The sequence below is a fragment of the Fundulus heteroclitus genome, chromosome 4, assembly GCF_011125445.2.
Source record: "Fundulus heteroclitus isolate FHET01 chromosome 4, MU-UCD_Fhet_4.1, whole genome shotgun sequence".
In the NCBI taxonomy this organism is placed as follows: domain Eukaryota; kingdom Metazoa; phylum Chordata; class Actinopteri; order Cyprinodontiformes; family Fundulidae; genus Fundulus; species Fundulus heteroclitus.
The window spans coordinates 38,971,366-38,987,324 of record NC_046364.1 but is presented as its reverse complement, the minus strand read 5'-3'; the positions used below and the strand labels follow the sequence as shown (position 1 = coordinate 38,987,324).

At 39.0% G+C, this 15,959-nt stretch overlaps 1 protein-coding gene across 2 annotated transcripts in view; it reads right to left on the bottom strand.

Annotated features, from left to right (window-relative positions):
- The window catches only part of itsn2b (intersectin 2b), a 53,563-nt gene that overhangs the window by 30,465 nt on the left and 7,139 nt on the right, over window positions 1-15,959 (bottom strand). For both annotated transcript variants that reach the window (XM_036136529.1, XM_036136530.1), the window contains exons 2-9: window positions 6,256-6,319; window positions 3,345-3,437; window positions 2,985-3,048; window positions 2,713-2,885; window positions 2,291-2,530; window positions 1,237-1,312; window positions 1,006-1,142; window positions 459-522 (exon numbers count right to left, since the gene is read on the bottom strand). In XM_036136529.1, the coding sequence (XP_035992422.1) occupies window positions 459-522; window positions 1,006-1,142; window positions 1,237-1,312; window positions 2,291-2,530; window positions 2,713-2,885; window positions 2,985-3,048; window positions 3,345-3,437; window positions 6,256-6,262 (854 nt within the window). In that variant the 5' untranslated portion in view covers window positions 6,263-6,319. The remainder of the gene's footprint in view (window positions 1-458; window positions 523-1,005; window positions 1,143-1,236; window positions 1,313-2,290; window positions 2,531-2,712; window positions 2,886-2,984; window positions 3,049-3,344; window positions 3,438-6,255; window positions 6,320-15,959) is intronic.

Sequence of the window (15,959 nt, the reverse complement as noted above, 5' to 3'; positions counted from 1 at the left end):
ATATTCAGTCAGTCTTGGGGTATTACGTTACAACCTAACCCTGCGTCAGATGTCTCCACAACCCTCTGCCCTGACCCGTCCTGCTGTGCTTTTGGGTCTTCATGAAACTTTGTTCACTGATATTCTGCAACAAACCTCCAAAACCTTCACAGAACAGCAGTATTTACAAAGGTGGACTCTGCTTAGCAATTTGCAGCTTGCCCTACATTATATTTAGTGGTATCAGAGTAAATAGTGCTGAACACAAACTCTCAAACAGATTCTTAGTTGTAAAAAAAAAAGAACTGCACTAATACTTTTGCAAGGAATTGTATAAATGGATAGGAAGCAAACCGTGTTGATTTTTTTTTTTAGAGATTTACTTAATGAAAAACAAAGAGGTCATCGGTACAACAGCTGACTGGGTTACGCAACACCAAACCTGGCCTGTTTGGAAACCAGCGTAGACGTATTCTTACCAGATAGAGGCCAGCTGTGTCTGTGTCAGCATCGTGGTTGCCATGGCGTTTCTCACCTGTTGACCTGCAAACATGAATGAAAAATGCCTTAGTGGTTGGTGCAGCACAGACAGGCTGGTGATGAAGGACGGGTATGCGTGGGACCTAGAGCAGTAAGCGTCCATTTTCATCAAAGGGGATCGCAACAACTCCTTCTATGACAGCGGGCTCCTTAAAACTCACCTGTGAGCCGCGTGTTAGAATGAAACCGCAGTTTATCTGCAGATGTTTGAATCAGGTCAGTCAGTAAAAAACTGTAACGGCTTGGGCGGAAGAGTGCAAAAGAAAAAAAAAAGCTACCTGTATAACTTGTTTAATGTGTCTGACGGCTTTTAATTGGACTTTGCGAGTCCAGAGAACGTAATGCAAATCAAGCAGGATGAAAAAGTGTGGGAATGTGAGCACATGTTTTTACGGAGAACAGGTTTGGCCAGATCTTTAAAGCGAGAAATACATAAAAGACTTTGTATGTATTTGACACTGCCCATACATGAAAGACAGAACGCACCTGTTAAGTATCCGGCCATCTGTATATCCAGGATGTTGAACTGCTGCTTGTATTTCTGTCTGGAGGCGTGCGGTACGGCCCAGTCGCTGGGAACGGCAGCCATGGGGGACATCCCAGAAGGGGTTGAGGAGGCAGAGCTGAAAGACACGCACACTTTACCGAACTGAGAATGGACAGGAAGGAAGAATCACAGATGTAATCTTTACGTTTTAGTTTCTGTGCATGTTTTACCTGCCAGATCCCAAGTCCAGCAGAGAAGAGGAAAGTCCACCCGGGGAGGCATACGAAGTAGCACCAAGAGGTAAGCCTAAAGAGTGCATATATATTCATTACATGCATTTCTAGATTTTCTTTTGGCAAACATCTGACAGCTGGTATTAAAACAGACAATCTTTTCTACTTGTTGTCTAGATGCTTCAAAAAGAGGGAAAGAGGACTTCTGTGTGGGAGTGGGATCCACTCACTGAGACAGAAACACTAAGCTCAGCTAGACGGAATTACAACTAACATAAAATGATTATGTTCTCCTAATAATTCCAACAGGAAATGTTCATGTATCGCACAAAATGCAAAAGAAAAGATGATCTGCAGGTAGAACCAGTAGAAAGATTTATGTTGTTTATAGTAGTAAAAATCACTTTAGGCTTCATCTCCATCACAGCAACTGTGATCTTGATTTTAAAACAATAACACAGTCATTTATCTTCTCCTGCAAACAGTTAAATGCAGAGTCTGGCATCTTTACCATGTATTGCTAAGCTGCTAAATTATTCACATGTCATGAAAACTTCAAAATTACTTTCATGTAAAAAAGGAACAATCATCTCTCAAATTATGACAAAATAATGTAGCTGGAATACTCATTTTATAGGATTTATAGATGAGATACTTTGAGGTTGGAAGGCCTCTTTCCCATCACCCTAATTGCATCTGTCCAAATTTTTTCTACATACACCTGCCAGGTGTAGGACTAATGTTGAGCTTAACTATAACTTAGTTTAATTAGTTCATAAAAAAAAAGTTTCCTCAGTCCTTTGAACGCCTTTTCTGCTAACGACATTTCTTTACATCTGTGTATACTGATGTCCCTCCTCACCACGTTTAGCCTCGTTTCACACAATTTTGTTTCTTTTTACTTATTTGATTTTAACAGCCTCCTATTTATAACTAATGCACATGCCTTTGCTTTGTTATTAAAGGGTTTTTTAAACACTGACCGACTGATGAGTCGATTTAGTGCAGAAAGAAAGAAACGGTGGTTAAGCAAGCGTGACACAAATCACACCTCCAGCAAGCATCGGTTGGTACATTCCCATGGTGCCATTGGGCAGCGCAGCATTCCCCACAGCGGACATAGCCGGCCTCGCGGGAGCTGAGGCGATTAGTGGGTTCAGCCCTGTTGTCGTAGAACCCATTGGGCTGAGGCCAGTCATCGGTGTCAAAGGTGTGAGTCCGGGGGACGCCATGGAAAGAGGAGTCAACATGGCGAAGTTTGTTCCGCCCATCATGGGGACAGAACCAATACCTAAAGCAAAAGATCACCAGTTTAGGTCAATTAGTCTGCAAGACCAACTCGTAAAAACACACCTTTACTTGTGACTTATTAACATCCTTATTTTGTTTTAATGACATTCTTTCATCTACATCTCATCAGAAATGCCACATCCACAAAGAGTGAACTGCATGTTAACAGCGGTGCCACCGTACCATAGGCCGGGGTGGGCATGGCTGAGGAGGGGGCAGGCACTGGGGGCTGTTTCATGATGATTGGCAGCGTTGACGGAAGCTGTGTTCCCTGAAGTTTGAGCTTTATGAGCTTCATAGCGATGGAAAACTCCAACCTGTCCATCTTCCCGTCCCGATTCATGTCAGCCAGAGCCCTGAGAAACGGGGAAAAAACACCATGAGTGGAAAAAGTTCAAGATTCAAGATTTTAGGGCAATTATCCAGGCCGGGTTTCTTTTTTTTTTTTTTTTTACCATATCTCAGCCAGCACAGAGTGAGGAAGTCCTGACATGACGAAAAACTTCCTGGCCTGTTCTCCTACAGAAAACAATGAAAACATTATAATCAGGTGGAGATAGTCTGATTATGAATATATGTGGTAAATGTTTTTGCCTCAAGGGGAGTCAGCAGCAGCCAAATAACAAGCATGCCAACATTTGTTTTTCTTTTACAGGTATTTACGTTATAAAGCGATAAATCTTTGGCGGGGAAGGCTTTGGCCTGTACACTAAACGGCTCAGTAAAACATTATGGTGAAAACATATTTTTTTAAGCATCCTTGCTGAGCAGCCGGTGGACATTAGGCAACAGAGTGTGTCTTAAAAAGTCCGTACCTGAGATGTATCCCATCGATGGGGAGAGGGTGTCGAACTTCTGATCATGTTTGTTCCTCTCCTCGGGGGAGATTGCCCAAACACTTGGACCACCTGGACAGTCAAATACAATTTAAAGGCTTCATATATTTATATTCAAAAAGGTTTTAAATAATCAAATGCAACTAGCAAAAAAATATAAACAGGTGCATCTACATAAATAATTGAAAACGTAATTTGAGTAAATTCATTGAAAAAGTGATTTCACCACACACAAATTTAAGTTTAAATATTTTCGGCTTTAACAAAATAAATAGATAAATAATTAAAAGCGTGAGATGGAGGCACTCAGTCTGTGGCTCTGCTAAGGTATGAAGAAAACCTCGGCTGTTTTAATAACAGCCTTCATCATGTTTAAATTGTTGGGTTTGGTGTTTCTCATCTTCCTTTAGATCAGTACAGAAGTCCAGTCATGGAGAGCTGCTATCCTGCATCTGTAAGTCTTCCCTTCTTCTACACACCTGAGTCAAATGAATGTCTCCTGAACCACTGCACAACAGTCGAGTTGTTTTTTCTACTTAGCTCAAGTGAGAAGTACGATGCTGTCGCTGATGTCACCGTTTCAGCAGAAGCTTATAGCAAAAGAAATTCGAACAGTGGCAGCCCAAGTCATGGATGTGGTGAAGCTTCAACTCCATCTGTAGCGCAGATTTCCGCACAAACTCCTGATTGGGCTTTGGTTTACACTCCTATCAGGGTTATAGTTTTCCCTGTTGCCTGTGCACCTTTTCCTACCACAGTTTCACCAGAATATGCTTGGAGGCAGCACTCTGTGGATAGCCACTGTTTTAGCGATGACCTATTGTGGCCACCCTCCTTGTGAGGAGTGTCACTGAATGATCAAGTGTAAATTTAGCTGCAAATTTAGTTCACAATACTAGTTATCTATATATTATACCCATAGGACAAATCTATCAGTAAAATTATGTTTATAATAGTATTCATCTGAATAAACTCTATATTTATTTAGTAGCTGCATATCCATGTCCTGTACTTATGGAACCATTGTTTATCCTGCACTTGCTGCTATTGCACTTCTGGTTAGACCTAAACTGCATTTCGCTGCCTTGTACCTGTACCTGTGTAATGACAATAAAGTTGAATCTAATCTAATCTAAGATGTCTTCCCTATTAAACCTGTGTAGGCCACAGTTTGGCCAAAAAAAACACAATTTCTGTATCAAAAATACAGTATCTATAAGATCCAAGTAGGGCTGCAAGATATTAAGAATCCAGCCTATATGTGAGAGTGTTGATGAATGTCGTGACAATGTAAATAATGCCCTTTTTTAAGGTTAATTACAAACATAGACCCCAGATGATGAGTGGTGTTATCCTGCTACTGAGAATCAAGTCATTATTCTCATGTCAACAACACCACATCAGATTGAAGCCTGCGGTCTCAGCGATAAAACAAACATGGCTGCAGCTGGGTTTACCAACCTTACCACCTAGTCGTCACGTTACTTTCTAAAACATTTTCTGCTGCTTTTAACAATCACAGAAAGCCTGAATGTTTGGGATCGTTATTGCAGGCCAAACTGTTCTTTGTGATATACATATAGTGATTATAAATTTGAGCCATATTGTGTGACTTCAGCTATGAGCCGTTTTCATCAAGACTAACAGAATGTAACACTCTGTGTAACATATCCATATAATGCATGAGTCTCAAACTTTGAACTTAGTATCTTTAAACCAGCTTTCGATGGATTTCTAATTTATATAGCTGCATCTATACGTACGTCTGCTTGGGCCTCAGATGGGGATACTTCCCATGCACAAAACACATTGTCTTGGTGCAAAAAAGAAAAAAAAAAGAAAAAAAAGGTTTGATCCTCAACGTAAAGGCAGGACTAGACCAGGGGTCTGCGACCTGTAGCCACAAGTGGCTTTTTGGATTTTCCACAGTGTCTCTTAATAACTTTGGCTACAAATTATATTTTTATTATGGTATTTAAATGTAATAATAATAATAATAATAAATGTAGGTTTTAGCAGTTTTTTCTTGGAATAATTGCTTTTAGTTTTCACAACAGAATGATGCTGAATGTGCCATTGATATTTAATTTTAAATCAATATTTTTTCATTATGTTGGAAACTATGATTTGTTTTTACATCATTATCCACAAATATTAACATCCCGTCCATCCTATTTTTTAAAACCTCAAAATAGACATAAAAGTACATTCCTTTAACGATAACGACATATTTCCTACAGTAGATCTCAAAAATTATAACTTTTTTCAAAAGGCCAGGCAACATTTGTGGCTCTGAACGAGTTTAATTCAAGTGGACTGTAGGAAAATGGCTCATTAGACTGTAAAGATTGAAGGCCCCTGGACTAGACCATAAAAAGAAAACATCTTTAATCGGGAAAAGCAAAAACATCTAAAACCTGCTGATTCTGCAGCGGAAAGAAAAATCTACAGCTTAAAAACAGGAGAAAACAAACAGAGGGGCAACAAAGCGTTCACAGCAGATGATCACAGAGATGAGGAAGAACGCAGAGGCCAACATCAGTGGTAGTCAAAGGTGGAGAATGTACTGGTGTATTGACAAACTGATAATGAAGCTTAGTTTGCTGACAAGCCGATACCTTGATACACGCAAGGTTAGTTAAACACTGGTGTGACTGAGTGGTTTAGTAGGGGGAAAAAAACATTAATTCAAACATATCAACTTAGTATCAAGAATTAAAAAAGAAAAATCTGCAAAAACCCTTAAAGTAGAGCTACAAATATTAAACCAGCAATTAAAAGAAATGCCAGTGTTGGCAGCAGCACAACTGCAGAACAATGTCTCTTTGCTAGCCTACACACTCCCTCATTTACCCCCCTCACACACACACACACAATGCAGAGGTCTTACCATTCATATTTGCAAAGGGGGGGGGGAACTCCCAATGGCGTCCTCAGCTACTGCTCATGGCCGTCTGCAAAACACAAAGTCACAGTCCGTCAGTCAATACTGCAGCTGCCCCCACAGTGAAGGGAGGGCGAGGAAAAGGCAGAGAGAGGAGACAGGGCACAGAGAAAGAGAGGGATTCTGATCAGTCAGCAGTCGTTAAACAGGGCTTCTCCAGTGCTCTTCGATAAGGGGAACCCTGGCAGCTACCCAAGCCTTTCAGACCTTTCAGTACTCTCCACACACAGAAGCCAGAGAGCAGAGCCCTAAACAGCTTACACGCCAATGTGAGGGAATACAAAAAGCTGTTTCTTCTTCTCATTTCGTCTGTCAGGAATACAGAACCAGATTTAGTACTGTGTTGTGATCAAGCTGAACAGAAACTCTGCAGCATGCAGATGTCAAGCAGACGTAACCTTCTGAAAGGAGGGTCCCTGGGTGTTACAGTGTCCATCCTCTGATTAAGGGCTGACGGGAAAAAAACAGCCATAATGTGGCGGAGTGTTGTGATGAACGTGTGAATTGGGATAAACAAATACTTGTCAAAAGTGTCAATCTCCAGTCATCAAGAGCCAGAGCGCCTGAACTTTTAACATGTCTCAAGTCCAACACACCTTATTCAAATAAACAGGTCAGTAGGACTCTGACGGAACAGGATTATATGTTAAGGAGGTAATTTGGCTCTGACTCTGCTGTGTGTGGAGCAGGGAGAAAAGTAACACTTAGAGGACATCGTCCCTCAAGGACTGGAGCTTGAGACCTAGAAGATGCAATTTCCCGTTCGCCTTTATCATTTTTAAACTCCAAAAAGGCCCACGTTTCTGGTTGTGCCAACTTAAAACTTAATGTTCAGATTGCTGGACAACAGTTTTTCAGCTTTGAAACTTCATTGGTGTTTGTAAAAGTTGGTTTATCAGCAAGCTTTTAAACATAAAATCATTCAGCATTTTATTTTAAGAAAATCCACAAGGTACCTTTCTTCTTAGTCATCATAGTGTTTTAATTTACTCGTATGGTTTTACCATTTGATACTATAGGGCATGGAGCAAAAACATAAAAAAAATTCCATCATCTAAATGTAGAGCAACTTTTTGACTAACTAGAGCTTAGAGAATATAGTTCACAATTCATTATTTAAAAATGACATAATGATATGCATGTCATGTAAATGTCCTGAAGACAAAACCAGAGAGAGAGAGAGAGAGAGAGAGAGAGAGAGAGAGAGAGAGAGAGAGAGAGAGAGAGAGAGAAGAGAGAGAGAGAGAGAGAAGAGAGAGAAAGAGAGAAAGAGAGAAAGAGAGAAAGAGAGAGAGAGAGAGAGAGAGAGAGAGAGAGAGAGAGAGACACTACTGTTTCAGTCAAAGGCTTCTGGCTGAAAAACCACATACCTTCAATTTATTTATATTTGCCAACACAACACCAGGAAATACGCATGCATGTGTGACTTTAAACAAAATTTGCTAATCAAATATTACCATTTAAGCACGGAAGTAGTGACTTTAGGCCCCAGGGGGAGCATTGTTCAATAATAACCAGGATGGCGTGGAGGAGGCTTGTGGTCTGTCTGTCATAATAATACCTACACTATATGTGGACAGAACCTTCCATTAGATTTATGTTGACTAAAAGGTCCGTTTTAAGTAATATGCTAGGTTTACACAGATTCATACTTTTTGAGAGAGCCTAAAAAAATATTTTTTGACAGAAATACACAAAATTGTATTTATTTTTTTAAACAGTTTAGTTCAGGATTCAAATTTGCTTCGTGAGATTACAGCTGATGATGAAAAAAAAAAAAATCACATTATGCACAGTAAATTTTATACACAGAAACTTAACAGGTAACTGGCAACACATAATACCTTCTTGTTCTTTATTATTATTATGGCTCTATGATTTAAAATCAGCTTTATTGGCCATGATTGTGTGCATAACCAAGCAATTTGGTTACAGCGCTCACAACATACAGGTATAAATATATAAACTGTAGTATTTTGTATTGTTTGGTATATGTAAAGAAAAAGAATAAAATTGAAGCTGGGAGACAGACCAGGGGAAGCAACTGTCTCTGTGACGGCTGGTTTTTGTAAATAGCGCTCTGTAGCACCGACCTGGAGGTAAATGTCTGAACAGTTTGTGTTCAGGATCTGCAGAGATGTCTTTTTCTGACTCTAGACAGCTACATGTCAAACACAGAATAAACAGATTAAATAGTTTTCATAGCTTTGTGTTCTCATTATTAGAGTCACGCTAAGTGCCTGCTTAATTTGCAATTATCTCTCAGCCTCATAGACCAACAGATGGAACTAGAGGAAAATGAGCAGGTATTCCAATCTTTCAGCACCGATAAAGTTGTAAACATTTACTTATTAAGCATCAGTTGGCTAAAGTAATAGATTTTTAGAACAGTGAAAGGTTAGACTTTAAAAGGAAATATATTAAAAAGGCGCATAGCTACGTTATTTTCCTTTTTTTTTAATTTATACGTCAGTAGCTTATTTTGGTTGCATATAAAGTTATTATGAAAGATTATCACCTCCTGCTGGCATATTAGTTGTTATTTTGGTGTTTTATGCTTTGTTTTTGCTCAGTTTGTCAGTAAATAAAGCTTTTCATGTTTATTTATGATATTACCGAAAGTACATAATGCGCATGCGCAGCAGGGGATAAACCAGGAAGCAAAAAACGGCTATTAGCATCTCTTAGTGAAACAATGAAGAAAGGTCAAAGATCCAGTGAAAAAAAGCACAAAAAAATATGATTCCAAGAGGGAAAAGACTGGAATGTCACTGGGAGTATAGCATGACCGTTGGTGTTCACTGAAGCGTACGCCAAACCTGCGGAGGCTCAGACATGACCGCAGAGTTGATTGACCCGGGTAAATCTTCTGATATAAGGCTCTTAAAGTTGCTGTTAGATCGTTTTATTTAATTAATAAGAGTTGGTCTTTGATCACGCCGAGCTGCCGCTTTACTGCGAGGCATTTCAGAGGGTCAGGCTTGGTCTGGCATTATTTAATTTTGATTTATTAATTAAGCAAACCGGTATTATGATAGTTCTGCAATACTGTAGCTAGATGGCGCCACATTTGTCAATATATGCTAATCACGGTTGGCATTGGAGCTATATTTAGCTACAAAAAGGACCATTACAACCTTATCAGGATGAAGACTTGGTGTATATAACCTTATTGTATCATGATCAAATGTTTTTTTGTCTTTTTTAAGCATAAAATGTGGCTATATACCTTTAAGGTGCAAACAATTGTTTAGCACAGTTGGGGTATGAGATATTATCTATGAGTTTTTTTGCCGATTAGAAGAAATGGAATAAAGATTGAAAATAATGCTATGGTCTGGTTAAGGCCCTTATTAGGGCAGAAAACCCCACAGAGGGACCAGGCTGCTGCCTGCCATCTGTCCCTCATCTGTCTCCACATGACTATCGTAACCGATCCTTGGCTCATTAAGTCTCCATTGTTAAGTTTCCTCTCTTGTCCATTCAGCGCTTAATTTCACTTTTACTAACTACTTCATTAACTTTATGGCTGCAGGTTTAATGAGAGCTGAATTTCTCATTACATAAAGAGCTACTCATAGAAAAGACGATAACATTTTGAAAAAATTCTTGGCATACATTTTATGAAGTGGAAAACAATAATGCTTCATGTGGCAAGTTTAAATTAATCAATTCTAACATGATTATCACAAAACAGACTCTTTCTGCATAGAAGTAGCAAGGCTGAATCATTTTATATTTACTGTCAGTTTTACCAGAATCAGTCGATATCAGAATAGCCATGTTGGTGACACAATGAATTTGACTTTGGTCTGTTCTCAATGAAGACAATTATAAGTCTTATAAGGAAAAATAATTTCTTTCTTATGTAAATTTATGTATATACACATGTTTTACAAACATTGTTGGAGTGATGCAAATAAGCTTAGTATGTATCTGTGTACAGGACAACAAAATCATTAAGATGGTTTGCTGTTTCAATTAAAGCAGAACCAATTTTATCTTACAGGGAGCAAATATATATATATTTCTAAATAGAAATCCAAAACAGAATGAGCAACAAATTTCCCTTTAGATAACTGAGATCTGATTTTTCTGGTCTTTGCTTAGGTCACACCCATCTGAGATGAACAGAAATAGTACAGACAGACCACATGGTTGAAAATAGATTATTTATGAACCTCCTTCAACATTGATTTTAACCTTAACCCCTGGATTTGCTCCAACTGAGGTTTACCCGACATACCAGTTGCGAAAGCCGTTGCCTTTAGTCTCTGGACCCTTAACATATGGACAACGGCGTATATATGGACAGGATTGCTGAGGTTTTAAATTCCCGAAGTCTATACAAAGACAACCATTTGATGATTTGTAAAAAACAAGACAGGACTCTAATGGCCCTGTCCAAGCTGGTGAATATGATTTAAGACGTCTGAGACGCGGACGACCACATCTGGTACAGTATGAGACACAAGTTAAATGGACTAACTGACTAAATCACAGAAAAGTGGAAACCCGCTTGGAAACAGACATTAAAAAAAGGCAAAAATATGTTTAAAAAGTTGAACATCTGAGGAGACCTGTTGGAAAAGGTTGGCAACAAACGTGCTCATGCTTAAGAGAAAAATAAAACTTCTATAATAACAAAGAAACATAATAAAAAAGGGACCTTCCAGTCCAACAATTAAAGCCAAGCATCCAGCCTTACCCTGTTGCCTCATTTGGACCTTTAATCCTAAAAATATTATAAACCGAAAAATCGCTTTGTGCCTTTGGTGACTTTGGTTTGCATGTTCACAACACTCAATAGTTCCCACTCAGGTTTTAGTCAATTTGTAAAATAAAACTGCTCATTTTCACTAAGTGTATTTGACTAACTAACTGATATGATCCTCATGTTGTGTTTGAGAGGAGCCAAGTGATTGTAACTGCATGCATCTCAACTAAAATGAATCAATACAGAGCTCATCACATCGACAACCGGCAGTCTAGCACTAATGGAAAACTGCAGCCAGTATGTTACAGAGCAGCAAATTGTGTAACAGGTGAGAACTATTTAATGAAAAAAAAAACATGTTTTTTGTTTTAACGTACATTTTAACGTTTAATGTACATTAAACAACATCAAGTAAACTGCAACTCTGGCAGGTTAAAGATAGGAAGACAGGTGAAAACATTAGGTCAGTATGACAACACAGTAGTTCCTATGTAAAATAATTATGACATTCATGTATATCTGTGAAGCCTTAGTAGCTAAATTGTTCCTTCTGTGTCTAAATCAAGTTTATGAATTTACTATTACTCGTATATCATGAGTTACAGAGGCAGATTTTAACCATTACACCGCACAGGCCCTCTGCGAGGCTGCTCCTTGATTTTTCTCTTTTTTTTTTTTTTTTTTGCAGATACAACAGCATTGCCTGCATACATCTAAGAAGCAAAGCCAACAAACTTCAGGAAAGTTATTAATAAAACTGATCAGCACAGTGCCAAATGTAAAACCTTGAAGTACTTCAACATTACCAACAATTTAAAAAAATACCATCTATGCCAGCATACTATTTCCTATATTTTCTATACATTTACTATATACTCTATATATTTACTATATACTCAGATGTGATGTCATCCACAATAACCTAATTTATAACTTGGCAATAAGGACCTCATGGTTAACTGATAAAGAAACTTATTTCATGCCAATGAAGAGGATTTCTACCACACACCCACTGCACAATTTTCCCTCCTGTCTGACATCAGCTTTAAGCCTGATAACCGTTTGTAAATTGAATAGCTTTGGGACTTTATACAACCAACTGCTGCATCCTATGGTTAAGAGCTCTCTCTCTGGCATCAGGTAGCTCTTGAGTTAGTGTGCTGATAAATCTAACAAACTCTGCAAGGAGGTCAGGGCAAGTAAGTAGCTTACTACTGCTTTTATAATCGATATGCCCAAAATACAGGCAGCGTAAAGCAAAACACGAGCAAGTACCCATCAAGTATGAGTCAGCAGTCCTTTCTGTCTCTCCTAAGCAGAGGTAAACAAAGCACTGACCTTTTTATTGTATAGAGCCTACTGGTAATAATGTCCTGGGGTTTGAGTTTGCTACCCATACAGCAGTATTTCTAGTAATGAGAGGAAATTCCATGGTGAAAATAGCATGCTGTGTACTACGATTGTCAAAAATAATGAAGATTTTGATTTAAACAATATAAAAAAAAAATTAGTTGAAGATACAAACTAACTCATTCATATTTGCCTAAATTGTGACAATTCGTCTGCAGCGCTCCAATAACAGATGCCCTGCCCCTGCAGCCGCTCATCTGACCTAACCAATGAGCTGCTGCTGCAAGTTTAAGCTCTGCTAATATGTGGCGTACATCTGGAAAGAAAAATTATAGGAAATAAACATGCACAACCATTTTTAGCCAACAGGATAAACACAGCAGTGTCGTTCCGATGTACTTCCCATATGAGACAGACTGACTCAAAAAGGAAACAAAAAAACTGAATGATAAAAGATGCCACATGCTTGCGGTGCTAATCCTATAAAACAACACAAACATGATCGAGAGTCACTTGAGAAGGTAGGTAAAGCTCCTGTATCTGCAACAGCGCAGTAGTCAACATGTTATCCGTTTAGACATTAGCTTCACATATACGGACAGCCCAATGACAGTGTTTTTGTCGGTCTGAGCTCCCCCGTCAAGATGCGGTTCCTATGTGTGCAGTTCCCAACCACGCAATGCTCTGTTTTAATAAAGAAAGACTCAGTTCTACTGTGGCACAAATTAATGCTGGAAAATGTTAACGCGCTGACGTCTCAGTAAATAGTGAAGCGAGGAAACAAACCAATGCATCCCCCTCTATTACTACTCCGCTTAGTTTTAGAGGCACTAGAGGCTGACATAACTATCATCAACACAGCTAAATGTTGGAGCCAGACTGATGCTGATATTTAGAGCAGAAAGGAAGTAGGAACCTGTAGCAACCTACCCTGCTCCTGTAATTGATCACTTAGAAAAGTTACCAGACAGAAATTGTACATGGCCAGATCCTAGTTCACACATTATAAGATGTGTTTTTTTGTGTTACATCCATGTTTGTTTTGGAACACCATTTATTTTAGTACGCAATGATCCTTTTATTTAGCCTCGTGAGACCATCCTGATCTCGCGAGCTTTCAAGGTTTCACTCGCAGATCAGTCTGGATACTCTCCGTTAAAGAAAATTTGGAGCCGTTCACCAAACGAACGTCCAATCAGCGTTGGCTTTGAGGCGGGTTGAGGTGTGACGCAACCGGAAGCACGACAGTTCAGTCTAAAGAACATGGCGGCTTCAGCCGATGAAACTAGCGTTAGCGTGGCTATCGAGCAAGTTTTATCGGAATTACAGAGTATTTATTTGCTGAGCTAACGAGCCTTTACCTGCAGCAGCAAGAGTAGCTTGGCTTGTGGTTGTGTTTTCGTCGTCGCTCTGTTACGAGCGACGACGAATCTGATTGGTTCATTTGGCCCGTCTATCACCAACATAGGCCAATCAGCTAACCAGTATTTTCGCCCCTTCCCAAAATTACTTCAACGGAAGGTTTCCAGATGGATATGCGGAGCAAATCCATCTGGCGGAGTCAGGTAACCTTTTATTTGTCACTGTAGTAAAATGTATTTGTATCAACAGCAAATTGACAGGCACAAGGAAGCACACAGGGGCTAAAGATAATCAATAATAAATTCAATCGAGATGTTTAGTTTTTTGTTTTTTTTACAGTGAGACCTTTCCTGACTTTCTGACCTACTGAACCACTGACTTCAGAGGCAGACCCAGTTTTGCAAACCTCATGCAAATGCTTTCAGAAATCATCCTGCGTGTACTCTCAGTCTACAAAGAGGGCTTGAACTGCTGAATGCAGAGTCACTATTTGCACCATAATAAAGAGAGATGGAATCAGAGCAGAGCTCAGCTACTAGAGCTCAACTTTATATGAAAACAGGCTTTCTCTGTACACCAGTAGTGATGCAAGGCTTTCTCATTACACCAAAAACAAGTTTGACAAGATGGAAAACGGCTGTGAGTGAATGTCTTATACTGCTTTGAAAGCAACACAATAGCCACCAAAATATTTACACTTGTTTTAGCAGAGGTTTTTCAGTTAGGCCTTCTAAATTGAATGTTTCAATGAAAAACTGCGCGCTAAAAGATGCCCAATTAAAATGTACTTACTTATCTGACTCGATAAGATATAATTTGGGTCACGAAACAGACTGCAGTCCATCATTTTGACTGCCTCAGATGTAAAGCCCCACATTAACGTCAAATGTGGTTTACTTCTTTCATGTCGGAGGTTTTCAGAGTCCCCAACTACTCTGTGCACATAACAAGTAGAGACTGGCCGGCGCAAATCACCTATTTGTGTAGCTGCCGATGCTGATCAAATGTGAAGCAACTCTACCGGCACGTTTGATGTAATCCCATGTCTATTGTCACAGTTCAACACACAAATAGAAATATGAATCATGCTGGCTCGCTCCCAACATGTCGTTTATGAAACAGCTCATGCACAGACATGCAGATAGGGTGAAGCATTTGAATCTCAAGGACATTTACTCACTAACAGGAGTTAACGGCCTAACCTAAAATATTATTAAGGTCAGCGGTGTCCAAAGTGTGGCCCGCGGGCCGATTACGGTTATCGGAACAAATTTCTACGGCCCTCACAATTCAAGAACAATTCACATTTGGGCAGTTGACCCAGACAGACAATATTTGATTGCATCTTCATTTCAAAGTCAATAAGACCACAAACGTCCATACATTTAGACAAAAGCTGACAGTTGTTAAAGACAGCAAGCATTTCCAAAGGAAGTGTGACCAACTTCTCCATGTTCTTTTTGAGCCAAGAAAATAAATTGATCAGAAATCCACCCAAAAGTTTAGCAACCGTTAAGCCTCTCTTTTACTAAGGCAAGTGAGCAAGAACTTTTTTGTTTTGGATCTATGATGTGTTATTTCTTTTTCTACAAAAATTCGACTACCTTGTTCATGTCACCAAAATATTGTTTAAGTTTATTGACTTTTTATATAAGTTTTATTTTATATAACCTAGACATGAAAATATGTTCTACAGTATATACACAGTTTACAATGTGGAGTTGTCATAATACTATTCTGTAAAAGCCTTGTTGTCCTCAATATAAAGCAGCAAATATTAGAGATACACCAATAGATGGGTCAGAGATGAGAATCAGACACTTTTTCCACCCTTGATACTGAAGAATCGTTCGTCTCACATGAGACCCAAGAACAAGTCTTTAAATGCACCACCATTCATTTTGATGCACGTAATCTGATAGAGATATACTGATGCATGACTTAAGACAATTATGTTAAATGTAGAAATAATTTGGATTCAAAACTACTCTTTTGAAGAACCTACAGCACATCATCTCTATTTCATGTTTAAAAAAAATCAGAATGAGGAGCTCAGACCTCAAAGACCTTTAGAGATTGACAAAGACAAGCCAGATAGATGCATCTTTCATATTCACATGTGCACTAAATGAAGCTTTACCGTATATAAACTGACAAAGGCCTTCATTATCTGTAGATGAAACAACAACATCAATAAGTGCATACACAGCAAACTACATTT